Here is a 14936-nt window from a genome sequence, read left to right as displayed (position 1 = left end):
GAGATTTCACCTTACACCAGTCAGAATGGCTAAGATCAAAAACTCAGGAGACAGCAGGTGTTGGCGAGGATGTGGAGAAAGAGGAAGACTCCTCCACTGCTGGTGGGATTGCAAGATGGTGCAATCACTTTGGAAATCAGTCTGGCGGTTCCTCAGAAAACTGGGCATGTCACTTCCTGAGGACCCTGTTATACCACTACTGGGCATATATCCAGAGGATTCTTCAGCATGCAATAAGGACACATGCTCAACTATGTTCATAGCAGCCCTATTTGTAGTAGCCAGAAGCTGGAAAGAACCTAGGTGTCCTTAAACGGAGGAATGGATACAAAAAATGTGGTATATTTACACAATGGAGTACTATTCAGCCATTAGAAACAATGAATTCATGAAATTCTTACACAAATGGATGGAGCTGGAGAACATCATACTAAGTGAGGTAACCCAGTTTCAAAAGATCAATCATGGTTTGCACTCACTGATAAGTGGATATTAGCCTAGAAACTTTGAATACCCAGGACATCATCGACAAATTAAATGCTGTCCAAAAACAATGGAGGAGTGGCCCCTGGTTCTGGAAAGACTCAGTGCAAGAGTATAGAGGAATTCCAGAACAGGGAAGTGGGAAGGGGTAGATGGAAGAATAGGGGGACGGAAAAGGGCTTATGGGACTTGCAGGGAGTGGAGATCCAAAAAGGGCGAAATCATTTGCAATGTAAATAAAAATAAATAAATAAATAAATAAATAAATAAATAAGTATTATTTCCTATAGCTAGCCATTGTAAATGTTAAAAACAACATTCCTGCATACACATTTGGTGCCTTTAAAATTTGTGCCATCTTTAGTATTGTACATATAATTGGTTTCTCTTACATTCCTCAAAGGCCAGAAATTGTAAGTGGGTCTTTTAAAGTGTTTCTTGAAAAGAAAAAGAATTGTACATATACCTGCCTACTCCTAAAAATCTTCTCAATTTTAATTCATTTAGATTATTTATTTTTGAGACTTGATCAACAAAGATTAACTGCTGCAGAGAATTTATGGCAGACATGCTCCAGATATAGAGGTGTTTATAGAAAGATCTTGCTATAGGGAAACACTGTGGTCCTACTCTGTGCTTACGTCGGGAAATAGATATATTTTTGTTTTCCCAGATGCAGCTTATGAAGCAGCTTGGGTATCAAAGCACCTTTTCAGACATTCCTATTATTTGAAAGCAGCTGCTGTACTATGGGTGCCAGAAACTGGGGATGCAGATGATGATAAGTTTGAAGTCTCATTGATCATACTCCCAACTTGATGATAGGTTAAATGTCTCACTGCCAAAAAAAAAAAATGTGTGCTCTATGAGACAAGGCAGCCTGTTACTTACATTCAATTAATTTTTAGCAATCTAGCATTACTTTCTACCACTTCCATGGAAGGTGATGAAGTCTACTGAGCCTATGAATCTGACATCCATTTTGACACATAGACACTTAGGAAGCCTACATACTAATGATATGATGTTTACTGTGTAATTCTGATGTTTCAGTGTTCTATCTGCACTGGAATATCATGAATTATTTGCATTTTCATTGTAGTATCAGTATGGATGTTCTCATTTGAGTGACTGGTAAGGACTATTATTTTATTATCCATTTGGGATTAGGGGTAGAGCTTATCAAACATCACCAACTTATTCATCACCTGAGTTTTCTAGTTTCTGATCAATTCCATTATCCATTGGATAGACAATGCCCAGAATATGGTGAGATTTCTGTGCTTTTCTTCAGAATAAAATTCCCCTTAAATGGCATACTCCATGGTTCAATACTATTCCTTTCCTCTTAGTAGATGGATGATCCTAGATGTGCTCACCTCATCTGATTAAAGATAACTTCTTAGAACTTGCCCATTGGATATTTCCTATTATACCATAGTCAGTGAAAGGGGTGAAAAGGACCTTAGGCTGTTAGATGTCCACCTGGATAATCAAATGATCTATTGAAACAATGACAAACCATGCCATTGACATCACTTTATATTTTACCTTACCTAATCTATCAACCCTCCATATATTGAAGTGAGTGAGAATCTCCCTATTCAAGAGACTTAGGGACACTTCAAAATTACTTGGGTCAGTTTTATTATTTCTGTGAAAATTCCTCTGCTCATTCAGACCTTATTTTACTTAACGCCCTTCTTTTGCTATTGTTCCTGTGCACCTTAATGACACATTAAGTATGATGATTTTGATTAACACATTCTCTGTGAACTACATTAGGATTTTACTAAAAAGTATTTCTAGATCAATTTTAACCATAACTTTTACAGTACTAATAACAGGAAAACCAGAGGCTGCTCTCAGAATGGCCATTGTCCTACAAGTGTAAACTGCCCGTTTTGTTAATCAGCTTTCTTATAATAGCTCTGTAGCTTGGCCATCACAAGAAGAAATGTATAAAACCCAGCATTTAAATGTTTTAAACATTGGGGTGTTTTACCTAGGAGATACTAGGATATCAGTTACAATTACTGTTGTGCTGGCTTTAGATACCTATATGTTTCTCTTCTAAGTAATGAGGGGGCAAGTGAGAATTGAAATGGGATAGAAGAATATATCATTTGCAGGGAATATAGATAGCATCAGGATAATGTTAGTTTAGACTTCCTAACCATCAATCAAATTGTTAAATACCTGTTCAAGTTCATTGCACATTCAATTTCTCTTTAGATGTTTCTAAAGATATGTTACACAGTCTCTAAACATGTAACATCTTTGTCATCTCTGTATATTTGTTGAGTAGTATCCTCAAATTTCTTTTGTTGGAATGCTTTGATAGTATTAGGAGGCCTTTTCTAGTGTAAGGGACATCTGGGGCTTTTAAACATTTAGGTACAAATTACTGATCTGGGTATAAAAACTAAAAAGGGTGGTACTATTTGATCCATACTGATACAAAGTTCTTCCAGACAACATAGTCAAAGTCCAAACGGAAGAGTCTGTACAGAAAATACAAGCAGTTCCCGTTATTTCCAGGAACAGATTTCACAAGGCTCTGTCTCAATCTGGCGCTATGTCCTCTAAGCAGTCAAGGATGAAGTTTCTGGGATTCAAAACTTTCCCTCAGCCCATGGTTATCCCAACAAGTGTATTTCAAATACATAAAAAGAGGTCATCAAAAAATTATGGGGGAAGTTATTGCTTTTTAAAGTGAGGTCTAAAAGTGTGGAATTCTTTGGACCTTAAGCCCTCATTTTGGAAGAATCATGATCTAATGAGTAAACATTTAACACGTTGATCTGTTTTTAAAAATGATATGCCAGAACTCCATCTTTAGAAAGCATACACAAAATGTTTATGTAAATAAACATTTCAAAATTGCCTGTATGTGTGTTCATGTACATGTATTTGTATATATGTATGTATTTACACATATCACACACTACAGACACTACAACTAAGTATTTTCATATCTATCACATCATGCTTTCATTGATAATTTTGTATAAATCTGCTTCTATTTTGAGAAACAAAACTCATGATATGGTTAAACATCTGTGGTTCATAGGAATTATCTAGTCTCCCATATTCCAGCTCCTTAGAGTTATACAAAGGGTCCTATTTTGTAGTGAAAAGGAGTAAAGCCAAATCTTCATTTAGGTGGCAAAGCCTTGGCTGCTATGTTGGAAATGAGAATACAGTTAAAGAGTTCCGTTAAGAATTCAAGTTTGTGCATATTCCCCCAAAGTACCAATATGATTCTTGATAGCCATGTACCCGAGCTACTCAACAAGTAGAGCAAATAATGTAACTGAAATCTAATTCAAATTGGTTGGGTGCCACTCAGTGGACTTATGCATATGATCCTTTTAATATTGATTAGGAATAATTGTACTTTTCAAGAATCTGAACTGAAAAAGAAACCTAAGTCTTTTATTTTTACACAATTTACACATTAGCATTTTGGCATCGGGCCTTTGTGTGTCAAGATCTAGGGTTCTCCCTTGACCTGACAAAAACCTGCAGTCATCAGCTCAAGTCAATAAATTCCAGAGATAATATGGCAATGATGTTGGTGTAGCACAAACCATTTTAAAAGCTGAAAACTTTAGCATTTCATTGCAATGGCTACTTGTACTGGTGAACTGACACAGGGTTTCTTAACAGGCATGAAAATGACAGTCACTGAAGCAAAGTAAGTAGCTCAACATTACTTACCCTCCTGTAGAAAAGCATTGTCCCAATAAAAGGCAGAGGCTTGGGGCCAGGAATCCCCAGCTTTTTAAAATGTCCATGGGTAGAAGTTCCATAACTAAAACATGAAGGAGAAAACCAGGTCATGGACATACTAACACATACACACATATGAAAACACAGGTTCATATGGACATGTATAGGTATTGATATATGCACATATATATTCACACAGGTACTAATTTATGTATATCATTGACTCAATATATATGAGTATATTCATGTGTATATATGTTTCTGTGAATATATATTCTTGGATGCAAATATTGACAGTTACTAGAATCTTTCCAGTGAGGAGACAGGTAACCAGAATTTAACATAAACTTTTAGAGTATTCATACCCTTCACATTCCGACTTAGCATAGACATTTTAGGTTAATGCTTGATGTTTCTAATCCTAGAGTTAATAAGTAATACAACTTTATAAACTAGTTTGAATGTTACTGAGGGCCTCACGGACTTAGGAAGTAAGCACAGATAACCACTATGGGTAACCTGAATGCAAGGTCCACAAGATCCCTTGTGAATGTTATGTAAGCAGTGAGCTGTGAGTTTGCTCAACTTAAGAGGAACTTTCTGAGTTGTCATGTCTCACAGTCTGCAAACTGTTCATAACTTCAAACATATAGGTGTTGGGATGGAGAGAAGGCTCAGCAGTTAAGAACATGTGCTGCTCTTGCAGAGGTACCAGATTCTGTACCACACAAACACACACACATACAAACACGCCAACTCACAGCATGTTATAATCCCAGTACCTAGGAATCAAGTACCTTATTCTGACATTCATATTTATCACACATGTAGGCAAAACAGTAATGTGCATGAATACTCTCATTTAAAGATACAGTATTTGGAAGGCACCATTTGTTCAGGTGTGGTGATTTCTTGCTGCAGATGCCTTTGAGCCATTCATGCCCATGGAAGTAATACTTAAAACAAATTACTGTCATAGCACCATAATCTTTTGTCTTTCCAAGGTATCATTGGTGACATGGTCATAAGATGTTTTCTTCCATTTTCCCAAGAATAGTTAAACAGCACCATGAGTTACCCAAATGATATTACAACTATATAAGTCATCATATATCTGTCTTATTTCTTCCAAGGCTTTTGGTACTGAGTACATCAGCTAAATGCACTTAATTAATTGACTTTGTAACCTAGCCATCTATATTGAAAATACTTTCTGGACAAACAGGCTACAGGCAGAATAATCTTTAACATCTCAGGTGTAGACATTGTGAGTTCTATATCCTAAAAACCTTTCTGTACTAATGTGACAAATTACAGACCAATAACACAAAACTACCAAGATAAGTAATTGAATAACCATTTCAAGCCTGGTCTTTAGTCTCACAACACTGGCTCCTAAACAAGAGTTTGACAGTATGGCTGAAAAGCTCAGTGAGATAAAATATTTCGTTTACAGCAGATTTCTTTTATCATCCCTGGCAGAATGCATTTTCATTGGATAATAACTTTTGTTTTCTAAAAGGGAATAAGGGCCTAAGAATCATCCCAACTATTGGAATACAAAGAAGAGGAGTCCGAGCCTTTACTCACAGGTAGAGCAGCACGACGATAGTTGACAACAGTGCCCATGTTTCCATGGAAAAGTTTGGAACCAGGTCCATTGCTTTGACTTCAACAAATCTATTCTCTGACTTTTCCTAGCAGGTAAGGCCTTGAGTTCCCCTTCTGCATCCAGTTGTGTATCTGTGCTGCCAATGAGCAGTATTTATGTGCTAGGGCAGTAGGTGGAACAATCAATATTGTCAGTTGAACAATGAACTTTGTATTCTATGTACTGAAACATGAGTTTCCTCTTTACAGTTAGCAATTGTTCATTAAAACTGACATTTTAAATTTTTTGTAGTTATTTTCTGCAGGAAATTAATAACTAAATCTATGTTCTCAGAAAGACCAAAGATCATGAATATTTTAAATAAAAATTATAGTAATGTGAGTGATGCTAAATTTCCATTCTATATTTATGTAGCTTCCTACATTGCAAAGTTTATTAAATATTTGCACACATGCTCCTTTTGTAAATGTTTATGCACATAAACATTCCATATCTCTGGAACACTTTAAATACCTTAAAATGTGAAGTATTACATTTAGTAACAAAGTATGACAAAATGCCAGCCTAAATAAATAAATAAAATCACCCTCAGATAAATTACAATGTCTCATGCATTTCTTCTTCTTCTTTTTTTTTTTTTTGGTTTTTTTATTTGTTTTTTTGTTTGTTTGTTTGTTTGTTTTTCTAGACAGGGTTTCTCTGTGTAGCTCTGGCTATCCTGGAACTCACTCTGGAGACTAGCCTGGCCACGAACCCAGAAATCCACCTGCTTCTGCCTCCCAAGTGCTGGGATTACAGGCATACGCCACCACCACCTGGCTCATGCATTTCTTTCTTGTCTTTTTTTTTTCTCAATTCACTTTTTTGTACATATTCTTCTTACACTATGTCATTATTATTGGAATAGCCTTGACACTGCTCACTATTGCATGTGCAATCCCAGTGTCTTGGTGCACTAGGATTCAAAACAACAATAAACATACCATAGAAGTAAATTGTTCTTTAAAAAATAAAAATATGATGATGTTGGTGAACACATTTTAAAAAATTTTTATAGTGTTGTTTTCTTTCATTTCCTTAGTAATCCACATACTGTACATCCTCCATAGCTGAAGAAGTGTGGCATACTATAGATTGGACTTCTGAAAAGGCATCACATTCACACTCTACTTGTACCTTTAGTGAATCCCTAAGATGAGGTATTTTTAACAACATAATCATCTTTATTAACAATTCCAGAAATTATGAAACAACACTCACCAACTCTTCCCACTTTTACTTGCATGCATCTTGTGGTTTCTGAGCACTGACTAACAAGTACGTATCCTTGGTGCAGCATAATCACTTCTTAGTCATTTTGCTGGTTTATTTTCTTCCAAATTTTTGTTATTGTAATAGTGGTGGTGATGGATATTTTTTGTTAGTTACTATTACCAGATCATGTAAAATTTCTACTATATTTTGTACATTGAAAAAAGTTTTTCTTCTGAGACTCATTAGATAAAAGTCATAGATTTCCTCACAAAGTTCCATAGAACATGCTTCTATCCATAAATCTAAGGCAAATGAAGTAGTCTTTTGAATTAATTATGCATAGTGTATAGCTTGATTTTCCAATGTTCCTTGTTCAGAATTTGACTCACATGAGGTGAAAAACAAAACATTTTTTTCATGAGTACCTGTTCCAAGAACATGCCTAAGGCATGTAAAGAATAATGAATCCCTGTAGAAATGTAATAGGAAACTACTTGCAGAGAATTATCCTTGTACCAAAGAACAATTAGGAACCTAAGAAATACTGTGCAAGAAGAATAGGAGTTGTATCCCATGAATTCTTAATGCATGCCCATTTCCCATGTCTCTGGAATGTCCAAGAGATGCCCACATCTCTGATTTTCCATCTCTTTCCCCATGCTCTCCCTACACTTGATCTGCCTACCCCTTCTTCCTTTTCCTGCTGCTCTCAAGGTCAACCAGTTGAGTTCCCAAGCCCTAAGTTTCCGCTTGCTATTTTCCCATGCAGTTCTGCAGTCATGTGGTCTGCCCTAACCTCTTCATACTTCACATTACAGGTATACACTGTAGCAACAACTCCAGACATGTGCAGACATTGGTGACCACCTCGTGAAACCGCTATACCCAGTTTCCTGACTGGGAAAATCCAATAGCAGCAACCATAACCCTGTCCCCATATTCCATTTTCCTGGCCACTGCTCTGCCTTTATCCTTGAAGGACTTTTGGTCCCTGGGACAAATAGACGACTGCAACTATCAGGTACTACCAGTTCTATCTCTTTCACTGGAGGCCTGCTCCTTTTGGATGAAATAGTGAAAAAGTAGAAGTGGTTCATTCCTGCTGTTGTGCCTGTCCCAGCAGCCTGGCTGGCAATGAACTGGAGGGCAATGGCTGACTTGCTTATATCTCATGGAGATTAGAACTCTGAACTCCTCAATCTCGTTATCCAGTTCACGAGGTTCCCACTGTTGAGTTATACCATGCCAACCTCTTGCTTCAAATCCCCCACAGCCTTTGTGGAACACCTAAGGCAAATCCATGCTTGGCTGCCATACCTTTCTCTCTTGAACCCAAACAGGACACCATTTGAAGATAGACACAATACAAACAGTTCAGAAACCATGGTAACTCAATTTCTGGGCACAACAACTAAAACCTAGTATTGTAAGACTTATTAAAATCTGACCCCCTCCAGTGGCTAATTCTTGCAGATCCTCCATGATACAAAGAATCTGTAGTAGTTACCTTGTACCCCTCTGTTGCCCCAGATTCAGAAAAGCCTTACTCTCTCCTGCTTCCTGTATTCTTTCATCCAACCCAGAAGTCCTACCTACTAGTCTAGTGATTGACTCCTTTATTCATTTGGGGATTTGTTCAAAAGAAGAGCACCAGGCCTACCCAGGACAACTAGCAGGCTGAAGCATTTAGACTCAACTACCTTTACCTGCATCCCTGGAATCCTAGAGCCAGTATGGGCAAGCAACTCTATTTGCAATGTCAGAGGCCTATTGATATCAGGAATGACTAGCTCTACCTATTGAGGTTTTCTTTTACTGTCTATTGTAATGCTAATGTTGGCCCACAAACCTTTAAGTCTGCAAATAGATCCTGTGATCCTGTCTCCAATTTAGAGATGCAGACACCTAATAGCTGAGCAAAAGAGATATAGGTGGGTTTAGGTTTCACAGTCTTTGGGGATAGTAGGATGAAGAGAAAAAAGAAGGTGCAGGTAGGAGAAGCTGGCATTGGTTAAAGGTCAAGAGTCTATGGCCCCCAGAAATGCCCAATTGGAGTTAAGTGCAACCCAGAGAGAACAATGTAAAAAGTACATAATAACTTACTTTTATGGATAAAAAAGTAGATTCTAATAGCATGGAGAGTCAGCAGCTGACCAACTATCATGCATGCTTACGGCTTACTATAAGTAACCAAAATCATGTATTGAAAAGGAAGATATAATAACTGATATTAAGGAAATTAATGAAAAAATCAAAAATCATTAGGTCTTACTTCAAAAGCCTGTATTCCAAAAATTGGTAACTATTAATGAAATTGATCATTTTGTAGAAATATATTGCTTACCAAAGATGAATCAAGATCAGGTATGTCATTTTGGTGATTTCTCAGAAAACCGGGAACAGTTGTGACTCATGATTCCTGGGCATATAGCCAAAAACATTATTTAATATTACACAAAGACACTGTTCAACTATGTTTGTAACAATTCAAAATTATCAGAAAAAGGAAACAACTTAGATGTTTCTCAGCTGAAAAATGGGTTAAAAATGGGATACATCTGCACAATAAAATACTATTTAGCTATTAAATACCAAGACATCATAAATTTTGCAGGCAAATGGTTGGAACTTGAGAATATCATTCTGAATAAGGTAACCCAGTCCCATAGTATTTAGTCACTTATAATTCCATATTAGCCCTAAAATGCTGGAATCATGTTACATTCCACACACCCAAAAAAACTGAACAAGAAGAAAGGTCCAAGTTAGAAAGTTTGAGCCTGACATAGAAGTAGGAATAAAATAGTCATAAGAAGTAGATGTAGGAAGGAAACTGGGAGGGAGGAGAATGTGGTCAGAAATGGGGCACTCATGATCAGGTATGGAGAAGGACCAGAGAGATGGTTAATGGCCATAAAAAATAATGGAAATCTACACTGACAGAGGCGAGGTGAGTGGCATCTACAGGATGGGACAGAGATCTGGGTAAGGGTGGCATCCCAGAATCAAGGGGGGGTGGTCTTTTGTGGGACTCACTACATTGGAGATATGGAACCTGAAGAGTCCACCTCCTGTAACCAGACAGGAATCCCAGTGAAGCAATAGAGACACCAACCCACCCACAAAAATTTCAGCCCCAAGCTTTCCTAACTAGAAGAAATGAAGGCATATGTGTTGTAGCAGAGCCTGAGGGAATGACCAACTAACAATGGGCCCAACTTGAGCTCCATCTCATGGGCAAGCACCTAATAATGATACTTGTCATGCCCACCCTCGCCGGCAAGGAGGACGCAACACCAGGGAGTTTCTTCCTTCTTATGGTTTAATTCGGGAACCTTGAATTAAGCTTATTTCTTCTTTTGGCGGCCCTGGGCTCTCTCCCTGCCTGACCTTATATAGCCTACTCAGCTCCGTCTGCCAAGAGAGATAGCTAGCTGCTTCCTCATTGGTGAACTAAGTGAGTTCTTCATTAGCATGTAAGTGTGATAAGGAATACAGCACACTGCACATGTACTAAAGTAATTTACTACCAGGGAGCTGAATCTGGCCAGCGCCATCTTGTAATAAAGATGAACAAAAGGTGGCTTACTACATATCACCCTTTTTGTTTTAATAGAAGCCGTCCCAGGTCAGGGCTAATCGGGTCACTGGCATTCTGCTGACCAATGACCCCTGACTTAGGTCATCTCTGCCACGACTTGGTCTTACCAATCAGAGGGTTAACCTATCGCTCACCGGGCCCCATGTCATAGGTTGATCCAAGTGCCAAGAAGTTGCCTGTCTTTGAGTGTCATTGGATTCCAGACAGTATAGTATGTACAGTAATATATGCTCAGTGTACCCTGGAGCGAAGGCTTCTAAGATTTTAGAGAGGCCAGCCAAACAGAGACATCTTCCTGAGCGTCCATAGCTGCAAGGGCCTGATAAACTATGGCTCTATGAACTGCATGATCTCGTCTAATGCGGCAGAAGCACCAAAGGCAGACGAAAGCTGTTAAACACATAAGGGCGGCTATAGCTAACATCCCAGCCCACTCTTTGATCCAAGAAAAGGCACTGGAAATCCACGAGGTCAGGTCCTCCATGGTGATTGACTTCAGTCTTGTGGCATTAAGCAAAGCTATCTGAAATACAAACTGTTTGGTTAATAATTCTCCCTCAAGAGACCAATTTCCTTTAAGGAATTCACTGATATTCTACTGACTTTCTTTTAGAGCTGTCATAATCACCTGGAGGGGAGTAATACACAATTCTGGGGTATGTTTAACGCAAGATACCTGCACCATTGTTACAAGTGCATCAATTTCTTCTTGTAGGATATCTACTCTCTGATTCAAAAGTCGTATTCCAGCTTCTAAATGTGTATTATATTGATTTTGAGTCTGTAATGCTCATGCAGACCGCTCAACTATACTATTCACTACCTCTGCAGTCTGTACTTGAGATGCCACGGCAACTGCAGCAGTAGCAGTGGCTGCTGCAGATATAGTAATGGCTGTAATAATGGCAGCAGTAATACCAAAATCTCTCTTGACATGGAACAATTGTCCTACAGGAAAAGTGTCTCGGTCTTCTATAACTAGAATGGGCACAAACATGGGTAGGTGAACTACCAAGGCAGTATCATTGCCGCCATCCCAACATTCTGATAGATAGCATTGTGTATGAGTACTGTTACAATCTAGGCGATCACCAGACACATCGGTACTAATAAGGAAGAAAAAGGGTGGTTTGAGGCAAACCGGGGCAGAAGAATAACTTATGTTTTGCAAAAGTGAGTTTATGGTTATATTAAGAAGTCTGACTGCCCTTTTGTTAACATTCCTAACAGCAGATATATCATAAAGAAAAAATTCTTCTCCCTTAATGCGAGCAAGAGGAGCTAGTGAGGTAAAAGCATTTTGGTAATTTGACAAGATCCAATCATACCATGGCCATGCATTCTCTGCTCCAGTTTGTTCCCCCCTTTTTGATTTTTAAACACACTATCAGGCGAGAGTAGAGGTCTGACCCCTGATGTTTTCAGCCCATTGAGTGGACTTATGGAAATCATCTTATTAGGCCTTTGAGGCTGCCAGCCAGGCCTGGGGGGACTATCCAGCTTTAATAGCTGTGAGTGCCTGCACCATCATTGCGGCCTATCTCTGTTGGACAAACCTCATCTTATAGATACACCACAGGCAAGCAAATGCTATTAAAATCATGAGAACAGCAAGGCCTTCAAGTCCCGCCCACTCCTTCAGATGATTCACTGCCGAGCTGATCCATGATGACAGTCCTTATGCCAAAGACACATCCATTCGAGTGGAATTCATGGTCACGATGGCCATACGGAGTTGGTCCATCAGGGCGTCAAATTCACCAGTCCAATTTCCTAAAAGATACTTAGACATTTGTTTAGACAAATTCGCAGCTCTTGTAAAATTTTCATACTGAATGTTGGAATACATAAACTAGAATACTTCCACTGACATCCCAATTGGGCTAGCTGCTACAAGGTCTCAATTTGTTCTTGTACTAAATCAATTCTTGGTTTATAACCATTAAGCCTCCTTTCAGTTGACCATTAAGGCTCACTTGCACATCAATTGCATGAGCAACGCTAGATGACAGATTATTTAGGGCATGAGCCATCAGGTAACATATTATCTCCAAATGCAAAGTATAGGCTACCAGACAAGGTCATATTTCTATTTTCACCTATTTTAGCTATTTCTTTATCTAAAGGTGAATAGGACACATCAAAAGTTTTGTTAGCACTAAAAAGACGGGGAAACAATTCGGCATCATGGAGTATCGGCATGGGTTTTGGAAACACGGAGAGTATTCCCCATCTCTGCTCCATCCACACCATCATCTGGCCCCTGATGAGGATCAGTAGCAACAATAGTATCTTTATTTTTGTTGCACTTCTGGATCAGTTTCTCAGGAATCCACACCGGGTCTTGTCGATCCTGAGGAAACACGCAAACAGAACCCCTCGCCCATGCTAAAACAGGATCTGGGCCATTCCATTGATTGGTAAGCACATCTTTCCATTTTACATAGCCCTTCAATGAGCTATCATAACATTGATGTCGATCAGCGGCAGAGCGGCCATCATGATCCAAATTTTAAAAAATTTAAAGTGAAGAGAGCTATGTAGAGTTGCTCCTTTGGTGTTCTTCCATTCCCTATTCCTCCCTGTTGTTTTATTAAGCATTCCTCCAAGATGCGGTGGGCACGCTCCACAATGCCCTGGCCTTGGGGATTATAGGGAAGCCCACGATTTAACTGTACATTCATTTGTTTGCAGAAAGACTAGAATGACTGAGCAGTATAAGCTGGACCGTTATCTGTTTTTAACTGACAAGGCTGCCCCCAGGCAGCCCATGCTTCAAGGCAATGTCCAATCACATTGCGAGCCTTCTTTCCACTCATGGCAGTAACATGGATAATGCCAGAGCATGTATCCACAGAGACATGAACATATTTTAAGGTTCCAAACTCAGATATATGAGTCACATCCATCTGCCATAATTTTAGGGGCAATAGGCCCTTTGGATTAACTCCTAGACCTGGGGGATGGTGAAAAACTATATATTGTTGGCACTCTAGCATGATCTGGCATGCATCTGCACGGGAAAGATGGAAATTTTGTTGTATTGTCCTAGCTGAAACATGAAATTGCTGATGAAATTTTTGTGCAGCTTCCAGGGATGAGGTCAGGAAGGCATATTCCATTCTGGTGCATCGATCAACAAGGTCATTGCCCTTACTCAGCAGGCCTGGCAGACCAGAATGGGCTCTAATATGTTGTATAAAAATTTTGAATCCCTGGGCCAGATAATTTTCTGTAATTCCTTCATAAGATGACTCACCGTACCTAACAGCATTCACCACATAAGATGAATCCAAAAGTAAATTAAATGGAAAGGAGCATTTTTTGAAAACTTCTAACAATTTGCAACTCAACCATCTGTGGGGAGCCAGGCTGATATTGGCACAAAATGGGCTCATTATGCTCGATCATATAAGCTCCACAGCCTGTTTTTTGATCCATCTGTAAATATATTGGGGGCACCCGGTAAAGGTGCTTGTGCAGTTACTTTTGGAAACACCACAGGGTGTTCTTTAAAAAAAATGAAAGCAAAGGATGTCTGGGATAATGATTATCTTTTAATCCATCAAAGCAGCAGCGCAATATGGTCCAGTCATCAATCGTCCCACACAAAACCTGCACCTGAGAAGCAGTATAGGGAACGATCAGTGATGCAGGATTCTTCTCAAAAAACTGTATACATTGTTGTATCCCTAGAAGGGCCAATTTAGCAACCACAGTAGGGTAATGATCAATAGATTTTGCTGGTGAGGCTCTAGGATGCACCCACACAACAGGGGACCTTCCTGCCATAGCAGGCTTATAGGCTGCAAAAAGGTAGACAAAATGCATAAAGCAATTTTCCCTCCTTTCTTGTAGCGAAACAATATTGCATCTTGCAACCCTTGTTCTACTCTCTTGAGGGCTACTCTAGCCTCCTGTGTTAATATTCAGGGTGAATCCAAGGCCGAATTTTAATGCCTTTATAATTTCTATATAGCCTTATTAAGGATTTATAGATCTAAGTTTAAAACGTTATTTTGAACCACATCTGAGTGAATCTGTTAAAAATGTTCTTTTGGCCAGAACTCTGTAGGTGAAGCCTGTAAGATAAGGCCAGACCTACACCCATCAGTCTTGTAAGGAGTAGTCTGTAACCAGACCCCATTGTATGAAGGTCAAATAACAAAAGGAACCTGTAATATCAGAGCATAACTACAATGTTTTGAAAGCAAAACCCAGTTTTAAACAATCCTTTCTCCTTAAAATAAT

At 38.8% G+C, this 14936-nt stretch overlaps 1 protein-coding gene across 1 annotated transcript in view; it reads right to left on the bottom strand.

Annotated features, from left to right (window-relative positions):
- LOC127672477 (cytochrome P450 3A13-like) overlaps nucleotides 1-5879 on the bottom strand; it is an 80228-nt gene extending 74349 nt beyond the window's left edge. The window contains exons 1-2 of the mRNA XM_052167623.1: nucleotides 5809-5879; nucleotides 4207-4300 (exon numbers count right to left, since the gene is read on the bottom strand). Coding sequence (XP_052023583.1) covers nucleotides 4207-4300; nucleotides 5809-5879 — 165 coding nt within the window. The remainder of the gene's footprint in view (nucleotides 1-4206; nucleotides 4301-5808) is intronic.
- Between the last annotated feature and the right edge of the window lie 9057 nt (nucleotides 5880-14936).

The sequence above is a fragment of the Apodemus sylvaticus genome, chromosome 22 (genome assembly GCF_947179515.1).
Source record: "Apodemus sylvaticus chromosome 22, mApoSyl1.1, whole genome shotgun sequence".
In the NCBI taxonomy this organism is placed as follows: Eukaryota; Metazoa; Chordata; class Mammalia; order Rodentia; family Muridae; genus Apodemus; species Apodemus sylvaticus.
The sequence above is the reverse complement of the archived record's forward strand: the minus strand, read 5'-3'. Positions and strand labels throughout refer to the sequence as shown.